Raw genomic sequence first — 18,084 nt, 5'->3', positions numbered from 1 at the left:
AAGAACTCCACAGAAACAAGCGTGCAGTTTTTATCAGGCTCTTTAATTATTAATTATTATTGAATTATCTAATGAAGCATGGTTAATACATATAATTTACTTCAAATTATTACTGCTAAAAGTGCCGTATTTTAACCACAAGCTTACTTCTGTGAAGTTCTTTCTAATGCTAAAAAAAACGGACTATAGTATGGGAATTTTATAGAATAAAAACTATTCATAGATCATCATCCGCAGTTACGTTACGCTGGTGGATCCAGGTATTATTTCCTATTTTGTATTAATACTAAATAACTAAAAACTTAAATTTGCATAGAGCAAAATGCTGAAAGTTTAGAAAAAGTTGGAAAAGTTCCTGGAAATTTCAGGAATAATTCACAGGAAACAAAAGGAAACTTTCATTTAGGAACTGGAAAATGTTGATGCCCATTAAGAATGTGAGAAGTTTTCGAAATTTTTTATGTGGAAATTTCGCATCAGTGGCATATTAGTAAGCAGGTAAGTACCTATGCGTATGTGTGTCATTTTAGACAGCTCGCCTGCTTAGTTACTTCTGCAGTTTACTCTTACTGCACATAGTGGGTTTTGTAAGCGCAGTAACGTATTGCAACATACGCCCTTCTTGATACGTGACGCTAGAGGGTGACAATGCATCGTTGGAAAATGTGTTTGGAAAACGGGGCCCTTTTTAATAAAATTAGATTTTTGTAATTTGGATGGGTTCGTATAATTTAAATCAATATATATATATTGTTTAGAAAAGTTATTTAAATAATGACAAGTGTCATTAAAATATTTAAAAAGAATTCGATTCTTAGATGTTATAATCCGGCAAGCCAACTTTGTCAGTAGAAAAAGGGGCATATTTTAAAACTGTTGTCGCGAAGGACTTCCATCTCTAAGTAGTAGGTAATTTTGAAATTCGCACTTGTTTCTGCTGATAATTGGCAAAGTTAGTTTGCCACCAGAGTACCTATACTTTTAGCAAAAGTTAGTTTACACCACGTACCATTGTAATCGTATTTTTTTTCACTTGTTGATTTTTTGTGCCTTTTGAAAAGTTAGATAAGAGGTTAGCTAACGCTGTTTTTTTTAAATCTAAAGTCCCGTCAGCACACGCCAGTTCACTATTCACTACTCGCTACTACAAGGTCACCCCACCCTCCCGTGTATGAATGAAGGGTGCCGGACGGGGAGCTGGCTGGGTGGTCTTGATACTTGAACGCGTGTTGGGACACTTGAGGTTAAAATAGTTTTGGTGTTTACAAGACTATACTTACAATTCGGATTTTTGGGAGAGTCATAGTAGGTATTGCTTTTCAGTTATTACTAAGCTTTAATTCAAACAATACTTGACAGAATAAGTGAGTTGTTCGCCCATACATAACTTGAAATATGTGTTTTTTTCTAATTAGGTACAAATTTGGTGTACCAAACTATAAAAAACGAAGACGGTGACATGCCAATGTAACAATTTCCTTTCAATGAGATTTTTTTAATTTGAATATTAGTGAAAACGCGGAAACAGGTTTTAGCTGGTTTGTCTGTGTATTTTCGTAAAACTGATTTCATTACCGCTGTGAAATGTAATTTGTTTATAAGAATCGACCCTATTACACATAGACAATACCATAACTTACGATAATAATATAATTATTTATTCGGACAAACCAATACGAAAGGACCAAGCACTATCGCAGGGGTGGTTTTCTCGCCCTCGCCACGTTAGTTGCAACGTGGCCGCAGACGCGAACGCGCCAAACAAGCGAAAAACGTCGCTAAATTTTGAATTTCGAACACTTTTTCAAATTTTGAATTTGGAACGAAAGTGTTGTTGTTTTGTGTGCGTTACTATAGAAGACTAGTCGTGAAGTTTGTGGTAGTTTTTGTGAATTCGTTCAAATTGGAGTCTTGTTGGTTTTGTTTTCTTATTTGGTCTTTTTTGGTCCAAATTTGAATCAATTTTATGACGTATTTGTAACTAATTAACCTATCGATTCGTCTCTTAGCTCTGTTCATAACTTTTCAAGTTAAACTAGTGAAAAAACATCATATAAGCGACCTTATCTTACTAAAAATAGTTTATCGTGAATAATGAATCTTGTACGTACTATGTAAAGATTATTTAATTATATCTACTAATTATCTATCTTTTTTTATAACTTAACTGGAGAAAACACCTGCAAAGATTTTAATTGCACAACATTTCACCATTTAATCCCTCATTTCTGCAAAAACGTCACATACGATTGTAATATAATAACCACATCCGACATTATTCAACGTATACCTAAACCCGTCTGCAAGTGCAAGTGTTTACAAACACCGCATCGATTTCACATAAACTGAGCACCGGCTGTCAAATGTCACGTCTCGGAGCAAACAGGCGTATGTGCGCGTTTAAAACAAGGCACTTACGACGTTTTGTGTCGGGGTGTCGCGGGTGCACTTTTGGTATTGCTCCTGTTTTGTATTGGGGGTTTTGACAGCGATAAAATAGATACAATACGTGTATTTTGTCTAGGAAAGTGTGAACTTTTTAAATATTTCTACTATTTTGATTTATTATTTTGATTCATTATTTCAATTCTAGCAATAAACACGGTAATGTTTTGAAAACATTCGATATTCATTCGAAACTTTTGATATACTAAAGTACAGCGAGCTGCTCTTTTGCAGTTGTGTAAATACATAGTTAGGATAAAGACAAAATAACTACATAATGCACTTGTTTTTTAACGGAACAATCACAATTATTAGCATTTAATACAGTTTTAAGTAATAATAACATAAATAACCCATCGCATCAGTCTATCCTGATTCCTAACTACACACTAGAACTAGTTATATCTATAAATAAAACTTTTCCATGTGCGAGTTGGATTTTACTATGAGTCACGCTGGTTTAACGCACACCACCCTCATATTCCAGTGGTAAAACTCTGAACTAACGTTTTTCATACTAACTTGTTGCATATTTATAGACAGTGACGCCAAGGGTAACAGAATGAACAAGTTGGTTTTATTTTGCGGGTGGAGAAATTTGGAACTAACGTTATTTAATACAACTTGTTGCTTATTTGAAGAAAGTAGCGCCACTATTGGCTTTTACTATAAGTTTGTCTTTAGCATCAGGTGATCGGTAGTTACGTAGTTACCTATGTACGTTGGTTGGGAGGGTTACTTTTATCTTAGCTTATATCTAGGACTTAAAATTCATTGTTTTGTTATTGGAAAAATATAACGTTTTTTATAAACCGCTGAACCGATTTAGATGAAATTTGGTATAAATAGAGTTTGAAACCTGAGGAAGGACATTGGATAGTTTTTATTAATTATAAATTATAATCATCATCATACCTCGCAGACGAAATTGCGGACCGTAACTAGTAAAAAAAAGTACTTTGTAAAAAATAACAAAAGTAGCTACATGTATATCTAAACGGCCGTAAAACGACAACCTATGCAAATGTGCATATATTTTTAATTTTATCTGCAAGGGGCAAATGCAGACAGACTTAGGGTCTCACCCTTCCCAACAATGCCAATTAAATCCAAACCCTATTTAAATACACTTATGATCCATGTTGCCCTATCATTTAATCCAATCGCCTTTCCATCGTTCGTAAAGGTATCAAGCGTGTTGTTATTGGTTCAATTTATTTTGTATCGTATTGTAATTGATTTAGGGTTCGTTTTGCATCGAAGTTAGAGCCAGTCGTGGTAATGAAGTTCTGTTGATTGTGTTTGACTAGATATTGCGTTTTGGGGAATGTTTGGGGATCAGTGGGAATAATGAGAAGTAATTACTGTGTATTATTAAAAAATACCATTGGTGGGAATAAACTTGTTTAAATTCTTTATTTTTGAAATATTCGATATGGTTCTATAGCTGGTCTGACAAATTTATACAATTTTACCATGTATAATAAAATACCATGCTGCATTTTTTTTACAATACTTAACATAAAAAATATACTGCCCTCCGGAAAGACCGGAAAGCGTCAACTTTCGGCCCGCTGCGCTAGAATTTACCGTATTCCGGCTCTGTAGAGCAGAAAAATAAAATAAACACACCTCAGCCAGTAAATAAAAAAGTGCGAGTCGAACTCGCGCACGAAGGGTTCCGTACCATAATGAAAAAAAAACTGAAAAAAAATGCAAAAAAAAAACGGCCACCCATCCAAGTACTGACCACGCCCGACGTTGCTAAACTTTGGTCAAAAATCACGTTTGTTGTATGGGAGCCCCATTTAAATCTTTATTTTATTCTGTTTTTAGTATTTGTTGTTATAGCGGTAACAGAAATACATCATCTGTGAAAATTTCAACTGTCTAGCTATCACGGTTCGTGAGATACAGCCTGGTGACAGACAGACGGACGGACGGACGGACAGCGAAGTCTTAGTAATAGGGTCCCGTTTCACCTTTTGGGTACGGAACCCTAAAAAGACTTAGATCACATGTAATCTGAGATATTTGACCTCAGCTATTACATCGTATTGTATGCCAAAATGTAAAAAGCGTAATTTTTGTAATCCAGGGTGAGGTTCCATGCCCTAAAAGCCATTTGTTTGCAACTGTCTACCAACGGCAGACCAGTACAGGGCATGTTTACTCACGGGGCACGTTGGAACACGATAGGGCACGATGGCTCTTGGCGGGGCGATATCATTCAGAAGGCCCAGTGTATAAAGTACGGTCGATGTCACAAAATATATTTACACGACTACATTGTCAGGATCTTAGAGGCGTGCAAATATATTTTTAGAGCGTAACAGTAAAACTTGCCATTTGGCAGTTTATCCCAGGTTTATCCTCATATTTTAGCAACTTTTCTATTGTCATTTAGTAACTTCTAGAACTTTGTGTTGGTAACTTGCATTTGTCTGTAAGGGAGCGGTAAAAGGCTACGGCACTTGCAATTGATTAAATTAATCAGGATTACTTACATAATTACAAACTGAAACTTTATTTTGCCACGCGAAAATGGCCCCCATACATATTGGCAACTTTGTATCTTATTTTTGGCAAATTTCCTCCTATTTTCGAGTTGCAATTTACACTCGTCTGAAGAGTGGGGCGGAAAAAGGCAAGGGCACTTGCAATTGATTAAATAAATCATGATTACCCGCGGAATTACTGACGGGGAAATTGGCTGGGTAGTGCGATACGAATATACGGGGGATAGTGATACTATTTAATCCGTTTAGGGAGATGCGTAATAAAAATTTAGAGTTACTTTTTTGAACCTTCTTACTTTACAATTTTTTTACGCATCTTGTATTAAAAAGTCTATATAGATATGCAAATATTTTGTCTCTAAATCTATTTTGATGTTTTTATTGGGTTATTACTAATAATCCATTGATTGATGTTTTTATTGGGTTATTACTAATAACCCAATAAAAATATCAAAATAGATGGAACTATTTTCCATTTCCACTCACAACCTTCTGAGATATAAAGTTTCCTTCGACGCAAACCATTTTTCACCCCTCACTTAACTTAATTCAGTGTAAAACTGTTTACCCTTCTCTTTTTGAAAACACCCTAACTTTATTGTTCTCATATTCATATGAGACTTTATTCAATAGAAACTGTACACCTACTATTTCGTATCATAATATTTTAAGTGTTTATAACTTGTTACGTTTTTTCATTCGATTGTTTTCGTCCACTAAGTTTTGAGGGAATACCTTTTTGTGTTGCGAAGCAGTTCCATCACACTTAATGTAAGTAGTTTAGGAAAATTAATTATAAATAATGAAATATTCAAATGAGGAAGGAGGAATTCAACTTATATATATAGCTTTAGTTGCTGATACAAAAAATACCTCTAAGTTTATAAATATTATACTTCGCATTTTCGCAAACAAAATAAAGTAACAATCCATGGACGCCTTTAAAGAGTAAAACGTTTATGAGGCATGTATTGTGTTTATTTATATCAAACACGTATGTGTACCCCGAAGCGTTTAAGATCTGTTAGAAGATAACAAACTTAGCGTAATTGAGGGGAAAATACCCTTAAACCCTTCTGAATATGTACACTGTAATTGTACACATTGGGGAGATTTATTGTTCTAAAATGAATCTTACATAAACGGAAAAACTGTTGTTAAGTATTGTAATTTTTAGTATTTCGTACAAAATTTTGTTCACGGAACACTTATTAGTTTCTGTGATTATAAAGTTACCTAAGTAACAGAAATCGGTTGTCTCTTTAAGTTAATTGATCCGTAATTATATTTCCAGAAAATACTATGTACTCATAAATTACACACGACTAAATGCGAGAATTGTTACGATGTAAAACAAATCATTTTTTGAAATCAAGATTCACAACCATCATACATTGCACCTACATACGTAATATTATGTATACGTGATCTCAAACTTAGAATACCATAAGTCTAAAATATAGCCACATGAACCACTTCAAATCTCCAAAACTGCATGTGGCAAATGGCGGAGCACAATAGAAAGCATGAATTCTGAACACCTCTTACCGTAAGGGGTTTTAAGATTTATTGCCAAACTGCCAACGATTTCCCCATAACTACTTACGATTAAACCCCTCTCTTTCGACCCTGAAGGAAACGAAAGGGACGAAGTAGACGACATTTAGAACGTGACATGGAATAGGTATGAAAAGGGGATTGTTAATAACGCTATTTTCCGAAGGGAACTAAATACAATGCAACGGATTGCTCTACTACAAACTTTAAGTTTGCGTTTATCTTGCACTGTAGCTCAATGGCTTTAAGGTATCTTTTCCTTTGGCTAAAAATATACATAATATTGTTATCAGTTTTTTCAAACAGGGAACCTTAGTATCATAGATATAAGAGTGGGTTTTTAGTGACAGTCGTTGTCAGACATCTGCGAAATGCAGTTATTCATCATTGTTGTAAAATTTAATAAGATCTATGAAGGATGTTTTCGCTGAAAGGTTATGAAAGTTTCCCTGACGCGTATAATTTGGGCCCTGTCTTTAGCACCCTTAGGGATAAGGGATGGAAAGATTTGGAAAGTTTGAACAGTTTGCGCAGAGATGATCGGAATTTGGTACTTTACTTAAATTGGGAAATTTTCAAGATTTGTGTCGTTTTTCAGGCTATCAAATTAAAGTGGTAATGGAATTTGTAAATATATAAGAAGATTTAAAATCTTCGGTAGGTATAAACACTTTATGGTAAAACTGTGAAATATTGTTTGTGCTAATTATAAAGAAAATTTCAAAGAACAATGATAATTAGAACATCAGTGAAGTGTTAATTGCTAAGTAATGTTAGTAATAATAAAACACGTCAAGTTTTATTTTAAATGACTGAATCATATTACCTCTCGTTTATTAGTGGACATTTTTGCTCCAAACAGTGTGTGACCATGAGGTGAAACGAAATAGTTTCAAGTATCATGCTTTAGCATAGATTTGTTTTGCCCTAGTGCTGTGACAGTTTTGCCCAAAGTGTGACGAGTTTGCCCTAAGTGTGACGAGTTTACCCTAACTGTGACCAGTTTCCGCGATGGCGGAGCATTGGTCTTGGCTGACCGGAGGCGAGACGGGGGAGTATACATACAGTCCCCCCACTAGGCCGTCGAGGCCCCCCCACCGGCCGCTAGTCAAAGTCGCCACTAGTGCTCATCTCCACACTATAGCCAGGTGAGTGTACTTACGTTCTTACGATTGGTTAATGCTTTTAACTTTACCTACTTGGGGGCCTAGTCAAGATTACAGTCATGCATAGAAAACGCCAATTGCAACATAATTTATGTATGGAAATAGTCACGTGTCTTTTCGTAGCATCTGTCATCCCAATACATTTTTTCTTTTCGTTTGCCGTTTGTCGATGTCCGACTGTCAGTTTGGCTAGGCCCTGATACTTTTTAATGGTGCATTTATCTTTATATCACCTTAATCTACATCTACTGAAATGAGGATCACATTGCCCCGTGCCCCATAGAGTGATTCGTTTTGCCCTATCGATCGCTAAAAAGCATAGACTAGGAATATTTCTATTTCTAAACTCTAGACCGAGTTTAAAGCAATTATTTTCATGCAACCGATGATGCCAAAAATGCGGGGGTGTGCGGGACGCGGTGAGCGAAGTCCCGTGCCATGATTGGTCCGTTCAAACATACGGACGTCACACAAAGACACTTTCGACTCGAACATGGAGTAAAATTACCGTATGCGTGGCAGAGGGGGTAGCGCGACTATGCTCAGTCTGGTGGATATCTTGTCTGTGCTAAAAACACAAACCTTATACTTACGAAAAATAGCGTTTTGCACATCCTTACGTCTATTGTGTATAGTCATCGGCCATGTTTTGCACTGACTACACTCGTGTGACCGAACGTGTAATTTGTCAGTCATGGTGACTGACAGCCATGACATATAGATTATGTGTAGAATATAGATATCCGAATGATTTAAGAATTTAATAGACTATGCTAAGATTGCACTGCGTGCGCAAGAGATTACCTGGCGAAGTCACCTCGAATTTTTTTTTTGCTCATTAATCTTAATTTCAATAGAAATCGAAGTGTCGGATGCCTCCTGGGCCCTATCGCTAACGGTTCTAACGTGAGTCATCCTTAACTTGGATTGTATGGCGGTGGCTAAGGTTTCATAAACCATCAGATTAACGTACTGTATGTTTAACCTGGCTGAAGGATAATAATAATATTATAGTGCTACTTTACCACCCTAGGGCGAGATTAAGGACAATACGTGTCTATGTCAAAAATGTAAAGGGCCATTATGTACCTACTATAAAACATGCGAAAAGGGAATTTTCTACTTTTCGCACTTGTATCGTAATGTACTATTTGCAAACCTTCTTTTGTTAACCAAAAAACTGTAGCATGACAGCTGTCAGTGACATGTTAAAACTCGTTCGTTAAATGTTGTTTCAACTGTCACTTTATATTCTAATGGCGTTTTTCATGAAAAATCGACGCTGCCCCAACGGTATTCACGATATTTACGAACCAAATTATATTTTGCCGATTTTAAACTAAATTTCACTGAAATATCACCCCTATATCTTATACTTTAAGACTAAAGAATATGTTAAGAAACAACAAATTACATTTATTTCTTTGAGTTTGTTTTGACCCAAGCATGAACTTTAACGTTTGCTGTCATTTTCACTCTTATTATATCCAAATAAAGTACATTTTCGCAAAATGCAACTGCACATTTACATTTAACTAATGATGTTAAACTGCCAATATGATTTTGCGCTCAAGAAAGTACTTTCTTCGAAGAAAATGTTAGTGAGCCAACAGCAAATACAATTTGGCAATGCAGTTGTTGCAAACCGTTGACAGGTTGATGTATTATTGCAGTTCCTCAGAGGAATTCATTAAAACTTAATGTATGGAAGCCATACATATTTCATATGCTTTTATTGTGATTATTTTAATAATTGCGGTAATTTTTAAACGTTATGTCTGGCGTTGTTAACCGAGTTTTGTTTCGGTGGGGCTATGTCGATATGTGTAAGATTGTCCGCCACATCAGATGTGAAATGTTTTATTATTAAATTTATTAAATAATATATCTATGTAGGTTCTTGTACCCATCATCTAAGTAAATCAAATATAAGTTATTTTTGTTAAGTAGCTTTCAAAATAGTAGTCAATTGTTTCCCAGTGTTAACTTTTGTAAGAAAATATTTTTACTCAATATTTCGCAAAATTTCTAATAGGTATAAAAATACTAACTTCTGCCCGCGACTTCGTCTGCGTGGAACGATGATGATGATGATGATTGATAAAACCGGACAATTGCGAGTCGGACTCGCCCACCGAGGGTTCCGTACTTTTTAGTATTTGTTGTTATAATAGCTGCAACAGATATACATCATCTGTGAAAATTTCTTCAACTAGTTATCACGGTTCACGAGACAGACAGACGGACACATGGACAGTGTACCCTTTGTTTTTTACCCTTCGGGTACGGAACTCTAAAAACTACCCTATGTTCTTTCTTATTCATTATTAGGGTGTTTCATTTTTCCGAATTTTCGATTTTCATCTGACTTTGCTCGAATTCTTGTTCTAACTGATAAAAAAATATTATACGTTAAAAAAAATTAAAATCGGTCAACATTTAGAGGTTGCACATCATCAACAAAGATTTTTCAAATAACCAACGACTCTACATCGGAGGGTAGAAAATGGTTTAAGCAGCTATCATCGAAGCGGAGAGTAGTGTGATACTGAACCTTCTACATATAAATAAATTTTAAAATTAGTAGTAAACTTGGATTTTTGTAACTCGATAAATGTTCTAATTAAGATTTTTCAGTTTTTCCACCTATTTCCAAGGGAAAAGTGCTTTTATCGTGTTTTAGACGCAAAATTCAGATTTCTCATTCGATTTTAGTATCAGTTCATTATATTTTGTCATTTTAGAACATAGTTCATTTTCACGCAATGTATGGGGTTCTCACTCTACCTTTTCAACTTGTGCAACCTCTAAACGTTATTCGATTCTTTTGAAAATTGAAATATATAGTTTTTAGTGTAGGGAGACTCCATTGGTGAGCAAAGTCAGGAAAAATATTACAACTTTTTTTTCTCCATACAAAAGTGAACCACCCTATTCATTATCCATATCAAGTTTTGACTAAATAGGTTTAACGGTTTAAGCGTGAAGAAGTAACAGACAGACACACTTTTGCATTTGTAATAATTATTGTACAATAGGGCATGTTTACACTGTTTACACACTGTTTATGGCTAATTAATATACAATACAGTGTGGAAAGATATGTCGGGCCCTGGAGGGAAACTAGGTACCTTAAATCCTTAAGTTGGCTCATTTTACTTAAAGGAGACATTCCTTTATTTTTAAAAAGAAACAAGACTGCATTCAAAGAATTTTTTAAATTCGCTTGTCTCGACCGGGAATCGAACCGAGTAAAACGAGTCCAGGTTCAATTATCCCACAGCCACACTTACCCGTATTGACTTAAGATCTTGAGATTTGAGATATAGCAGAAAAAATAACCGCACATAAACATTAATCAAGCAATAACCAACAATTAATTAACGTCATGACATTTACTTCTGTTAATTACCTTTTGGTTTTAAAAAAATCCATTCGCTTGTTATAATTATAAAGTATGTACCTGCTTGGTAAAAAGTCCGCAGGTCATCGTTTTGTTTTAATAAACTTCAACCAGAAGAATTAATTTATTTAAAATCTAAACTTGATTTGTTAAGTGTTAATAATTGCCTCTTAAAGGCCCAGCCATACAAATGAAAAATCCAGAATTTGCCGCTGAAATTCGAACTTTTAGTGCAGGGAATATACAGTTGTTTTTGGTTTTGTTTTAAAATTGAACGAAACAAAACAAATGTGACTCTGTTCCAGTTGAATAAGATTTAAATTTCATCGAACCGAATTAGTACTATAGATAGGACCTTGGGCCTTAGGAGGCTTAGGAGGATAGGTAAGTACGTATTAATAAGTTTGTGTCCTATCAAAAAATATTAATAGACGGAACTTTTTAAAGTTTGAATATGCTTCTAGAAATTAGGCTCCCATTTAAAAAAAAACTTGCTTAAAGTTCATGAAACTTTTATAACATACCTAATAATATAAATATACTCGTATATCCTATCACTGGTACAATCACAAGCTTTAATTGTTAACCCATTTAGGGTTCAAGCTTGGTTTGGTTGTCAATACTAACCGTATGAAATGTCAAATGTTGAGTAAACCCTAAATAGCTCAACAATTAAAGTCCGTGACTATTTTAGTTGCTAAAATTGTTATTACGAAAACTAGTATCAGACATAGGATATACATATGTTACTTGATTGCTTTATGTCATAGATATTTGAAAATGTGAGCGTAACCACGGTTGTATGGCGGCGGCCAGATACGTGTATAAACACTGTAAAGTTAATATTTTGAGCAAAATATCAGTTACACCCAAAACATCTCCCAGATTCAAAATCACAGATAAGATAAGATCCAGAACAGACACTGAGTAATAGTAGCTCGGTCGTCACGTACTCTGGGGAGGCATAAACACACATCCTTGCTCTATATGTAAATTCGCACGTCCGTGTTATTGTTTTGACACAGGTGCATTTTTGTCTGAATTGCTTTTTGGATTGGATGGGGTGCTCTAAATTTAAATTTTCGGCTTTTGTTTTTGACGACACAAACACAATACATGTTAGCAATATGTATTTGTATTTTACTCAGTTTTTATGGTTGTCGGGTAAACTGCATCTGTTATATTTTTGTTTCTGTTATGACAATAAAATGTACCTAAGTATGTGTGTGTATGTGTAAACGTTTGTGTATGTATGTTTGTATTTATGTAATATATGTAGTTTAAAAGAATATTAAAAATGTATATATAATTTTTTTTTATGTTTAAACCTATATTAGTTTGCTTTTCTTTTTAATTTATTGATTTTTCTCTCTCTGCACCAAATGCAGGTAAGTGTCTCTGTTTGGCCCTATGGTTGCCTGGTAGAAAATGCTGTTTGTTTACGTCCAGTTCAAATTTGAATATAATTATAAACCTACATTGCTAAATAAATTGGGACTTATTGCACCTTCATGTCTAATCAATTTATCTAACTAAAAATTATAATTCGCAAATAGCACATTAATAATGAAATATATTATTTGCTAATCCGTCAAGTGGACAAAAACTAGAGCATGGACGAAAACTAGCGCAATGACCCTACATATTCAGAAGATACCTTCTGCAGCGATTCGTATACACCCTCTATGTACAGTATGGTATAAAATGACTAGTTTTTACACACACCAAAGGAACTTTGTACTTAAAAATAATTATTTTAGCAATGTTTCTCCAGCTATACATTACTACTACTTCCCTTCTTACCTGTCAAACCGTCTCATTACTGTTGACAGATTGTTTCAGACCCTAAAGATTGATGGTCCAAGTTATTCGTTCAGCAGCAGCAGAAGTAATAGCACTTTCGTGACCTCTGTCATTATTTCACTATAATGACTTTTGACAGTATCAGCTGTAAGTACTTAATGATTTTTCTTTTTCATTATTTCACGATAATGACATTTGACAGTATCTGTACTTAATGATTTTTCTTTTAAAGAACTGGCTCTAAGTATGAATTCCGCCTTAAAATTACCCATTAATCCCATTATCTATTAAAAAAGTACCTACCATCTATAAACTAGGTATGTTATTTTCAATGGTCATGTATCAGAATCTGATGATGTCATTGTGATCCTAGAGAAGGCAAATGATCTTTGTACTAATTTTACGGTTTCACTCACCTGATTTTAGTCTCTCGCGCAACATTAAATTCGAAGGCAGGTGAACTTTTCGAATACCAAGACCATGCAGAATAAAACACAGAGCAATATCTTATATATGGTTGTTTACGCACCTGATTTTAGTCACTCGCGCGACATTAAATACAAAGTGAACTTTTCGAACACCAAGACCAAGCAAAATAAAACGCAGAACAATATCTCGTATATCGTTGTGTATGCATTTTAGCCTACAATACAAATTAGAATCCACTTAGAATGTGTACCACGTATTCAGTTAAAAAGTGACCCTGCCAAATAACATACATCACGGGAAGGGTGTGGGCCCAATGGTCTGTGAGATGGGAAACGTGGGCTGAATATGGTATAGGGATTTTAAAACTGATATATTTCGAATTCTTTAAGTGAAATAAACCTTTGTGTAAAATGCTTATGCTATGAAAAATGCTCCGACTAAAGCAATGCCCCACGGAGATATCCTTTTTTGCAAACAGTGACAGAAAGGAAAAGTGAAAATGAAAACGATTGGTGTTATACCTACTGTTCTTACTCAAATTGTCATTTGTCACTTTCGTTATTATCACGTCACGTAATTAAGCGTGATACATGTACCTTTAAGTATACTTATGACTTAGCGACATGTTAAGTGATTAAGTATTATATCGACAATTCGACAGCATTTGTCCGTAAATTTGGATATTTTATTCCTGATCCAAGTTTTCCAATTTGTTTACACACTATGCTGTAAAAAGGAACCTTCAATTTTCTCCACCATCGATCTTTAATCTAAGGTAGGGAGTAGATTTTAATTGTAATCAGATGCCTACCAACGGTTTTTTCATTAACTATGATTCAATTAGCTATTAACAATCGCCTATCTTAATCCGATCCCCAAAACTAGTCACCAAGGCATTGTTCCCGACAGCTTTATGTCTCCAGCCACGATTTAAGACCACACTTACTTAGCATACCCTATTACAACTTGCAATTTACCTTTAGAATCTCTGTACATCATCTTCTCAAACAAAATTAAACCTTATCTTCAAACCTTAGAGTTAAAACTAGTTTAAGAAACACCCTTTTGTACTTTGCAGAAGATGCAATGGAAAGTAAATCGTGAAGTTATAGATTTACAGTTCAAATTTGTCTACGGGCACCCTTTCCTTGCAAAATCACTAGTCTACCTTTGCGTAACTCATAATTTTTATCAAAGGATTACCAACTGTAATGATTTGAAAATAGGGTTTAATCTAGTTTGCATAGTTTACTGTTGTTCTAAGACTAATTTACACTATTGGCTATCAATGTATCGCTTCGATTAAGAACTAAATAGATCTATTGTGTTGTCGCTATCTACGGCAGGCGATTGTCCTGTCTAGAATATGGGGACATAAGTTAGGGCTTGAAAACCAGTTAGGACATAGGGATAGGAATTAGCAGGGAACAAAGGGATTTGAAGACTGTAGGTGTAGAGATACAGTGACATTATTCTATCGAGCTGATTTATGATGACGCTTTTATTGTATGTCATGTTCTAACTAGTACTGTAAGTGCGATAGTGACGACTGACGATAGGCGATAAATGATAAAATCGCAACTAACAAATTCGTGCAACACTACAACTTTGTCTTCGGAACCTTTTCTTCAAATCACAACCACAATCAGCTACAGACTAGTTACAAACAAACTGTACAAACACACAAAAAAACAATTACATGAGAATACCATGACGGTGATTGTCGTTTGTTAGTTAAAATTTTGTGTATTTATAGACAAGCTTTTCAAGACAACATTTAATTATTTTATACTATAAATAATTACATAATTACACGAAGTAGGTAACTATTTAGTCAACCCCGTTCCTTATCGCTTCCGGTGCAAAAGTGCCCATAATGCTCACGGCTCATTTAATTATTTGTATAATTTGCTAAATTCCGACGATCAACTCAGTCTAATTTCAAGTTATTTAATTTCGCATATGGTCATTACAAAAACATTTGGGGAAGTATTTATTGATAAAAACAAAGAAAGGAATAAACAAACATAATAAAACTTACAAAACTAAAGATAAAAAATTTGCCCCAGGTCGCCGTCAACGGGCAAGGTGCCCAGAAGGCTGGCCGTATTTCCCCGCTGTATAGCGATGCTAATACGCTGGGCGAAATAGTGGCCAGCCCTCTGGTCACCAGAAGCCTCTATTAAGCGCGCCGACAAGTCTTTGTACAGTCGACGCGCACTTGGCCCCCACGGCCCCAAAGTTTCGACACCAAACGCCGCAAATATGTAGCTGCTTCCCAGAGGCATATTTACAAAAACATAATTTTTACTCTAGAATAATCTACATTTCGGTAAGCACTTCAGTAATGATAACGTCCATCTTCGGCGCCCAGTTGAGCTGGTGTATGTCGGTGCGGAAGCATTTGGCGATCTCCAGCGCCCTCATACATTCGTCTTCTATGGCTTCGTGGGTCTTTTCGCAGGCGTGGAGGATTTCTACTAGCTTTGAGGCTACATCACTTGCTGGAAAATTGTGGAAATTGGCATGAGTATATCAGCCGAAATATGTTAAAGAGAAGCCTAATATTTAAAGATTGTAATTGTCATAGAGCACGAAGGAATTCTCCTAGATAAAGTATTTAGGACAACAACAAGTGACCTACAATTTGATCTACAAGAAACTACTGCACGAAAACAGCGTGTTTTTTTGTACTTTTGTCTAGAAGTAGAAATTGTTAATGTTTCTGATTTTTAAGCCAAGACAAAGTTTTATCTATCCTGTAATTCCTTTATGATATAAATAAATATGCTCAAGACTGGAGCGAATTTATTTATTTCCAAGTTTTGACAATGTTAATAATCAAGAAAATATACGTACATGGCTAGAGTTAGACCATGATAAGCCTGCAACGATTTTGATATCATACGCATTATACGCAATGCAAGTGTTATTTATACGTCAAAATTTCAAAGAAGTTTGACGTTTTAAATAACACTTTCAATGCGTGTGCTGTCAAAATCCTTGCAGACTGATCTTGGTCTAACTCTACATGCTAATTAATCTAATTATTTCAAGACAAAAAGACAGTTGATATTGTTTCTCAAAAAAATGTTCTGCTACATGAAATTCAATAAGTACGTTTTCAAAGCTCCATGAAACCAAATTTTTCAAAATGTGTCTGAACCTACCAGCGCCATGCCTAGTGGCAAACTCCTGAGTGTTCCCATGATGAAGCTTCCCACTGGAATCGATAAGGTCCAGCTTCTTGCTCATGCAGATGATGGCGCAGCCAGTGTCCCGGTTCAGGAGGGAGTAGTCCTCCTTCCAGTAGTGGTACAAGTCACTTATCACGTGCCCTTGGAGGTTTAGCTGGTGGAACACAAATTAGCATCACAATTGAAGGGATAAAGTTGGTGAAGATTTTCAAACAAGCCGTAACAGAAACAGATACAATTACTTTAAATGGGATCCTATCTCATCACATAATAATTGATTGTCATAATGTAATGTTACGCATAAATCTATTTTCGCATATTTTCTCTCTAGCTGAAACAGAAAGTATTTTCGAAAATATTTTGCATAGGTTGTGTAGAATAGGCTAGGTTAGGTTAGATTTGTGTTATCATAATCATAATCGTTTATTGCCAACCATGGTACATATGTTGTTACAGATTATTGAAGTGTCACATGGACCCTGACAGGGCATAGCACGTATTCTTAAAAATAGTTCTTAAAGCTAGTTCTTAAAACTAATGCAATGGGGCGATAACAATTTTGCCATTATAGATGTTGATCTTCCAGGACATAATTTAATTAGTATATATTATTAGTAACATAATCAGGTTATAATTTTTCAGAAATGTTAATATTTCCAGCACAATAACAATTATGCGAAATGAGTTTTATGCGTTGCATTACATTAGGACAATCAATTATTATGCGACCCAATATGGACTTTAAATGTATCAAAAAGACTTCTATACACTTAATCGGTTGTTGCAAAGTAAAGAAAAGAGTGTTATTATTTGTTAGCATATTGTGTCCCACTGCTGGGCAAAGACAGGCGTCTTATTGGTCCATAGCAATATAAGTGTCGCCGTCTCCTTCGAGGTCTGCCGTGACGACCGCGAGTTGTGGTTGGTATCCACTCGGTAGTTTTCTTGGCCCAATCAAATTCATACATTTGTTTTTTATGTTACTTACTCGTATAATATTTAAGCCATATTTTATTATGAATCCCGCAAATGAACAAACACGTGTAAACATAAACCGCATTTGTTTAACCAATCAAATTACCCACTCACCTCTTGTTTGCATTCCTCAAGCACTTTTAGGAATCCTGATGTTATGGTCTTCATAGTCTCCGATGATGGTTCTATCTTCTTCACAGCCATGGCTAATAATACAAGAGAGAGCAAGACAGATCTCGCCATTGTTATGTTTCAGTCTATAGTGGTTCGTAAAAAAATGCCAAGGATGAAGATACCAGGAGCTGTATCCTGGTCACTAGAATGTGATTGTTATTCTCGGGTGCGTCCGTATATATGGATGGTAAGGTTGCTAATTGTCGATGTTTTAATTGTTAGGTGTTGTATGGAAATTGCAGTTAATTAACACGTGGCCTGTCAAGGTTGAGTTTCAATCACGTTTGATATTGTTTTCAATTGTCACAAAGTTGCAAGTTCGCAATCAAAGGTACACGACTATCAGTGAGGTTCAAAACAATAATTTAGATTTCAATTACGTGCTTAGGCACACTTGCAGCATTCCACTAACCCGG

The 18,084-nt window shown here is 35.3% G+C and overlaps 1 protein-coding gene across 1 annotated transcript; it reads right to left on the bottom strand.

Annotated features, from left to right (window-relative positions):
* Positions 1-14,791: 14,791 nt before the first annotated feature.
* On the bottom strand, positions 14,792-17,828 carry LOC134671709 (general odorant-binding protein 1-like). The gene is made up of 3 exons (XM_063529541.1): positions 17,609-17,828; positions 16,493-16,673; positions 14,792-15,826 (listed from the first exon to the last, which is right to left on the bottom strand). The coding sequence occupies exons 1-3, from the start codon at positions 17,735-17,737 to the stop codon at positions 15,645-15,647; spliced, it is 492 nt and encodes a 163-aa protein (XP_063385611.1). The 5' UTR covers positions 17,738-17,828; the 3' UTR covers positions 14,792-15,644.
* Positions 17,829-18,084: the final 256 nt, after the last annotated feature.

The sequence above is a fragment of the Cydia fagiglandana genome, chromosome 16 (assembly GCF_963556715.1).
Source record: "Cydia fagiglandana chromosome 16, ilCydFagi1.1, whole genome shotgun sequence".
Taxonomy (NCBI): Eukaryota; Metazoa; Arthropoda; class Insecta; order Lepidoptera; family Tortricidae; genus Cydia; species Cydia fagiglandana.
The sequence above is the reverse complement of the archived record's forward strand: the minus strand, read 5'-3'. Positions and strand labels throughout refer to the sequence as shown.

Excerpts from the sequence above, each read along its gene's own strand:
- LOC134671709 (XM_063529541.1), bottom strand. The coding sequence starts at position 17,737 with ATGGCGAGATCTGTCTTGCTCTCTCTTGTATTATTAGCCATGGCTGTG. Across the intron at positions 16,674-17,608 it reads TTGAGGAATGCAAACAAGAG|CTAAACCTCCAAGGGCACGT; the intron begins GTGAGTGGGTAA and ends GTGTTCCACCAG. Across the intron at positions 15,827-16,492 it reads TGCCACTAGGCATGGCGCTG|CAAGTGATGTAGCCTCAAAG; the intron begins GTAGGTTCAGAC and ends ACAATTTTCCAG.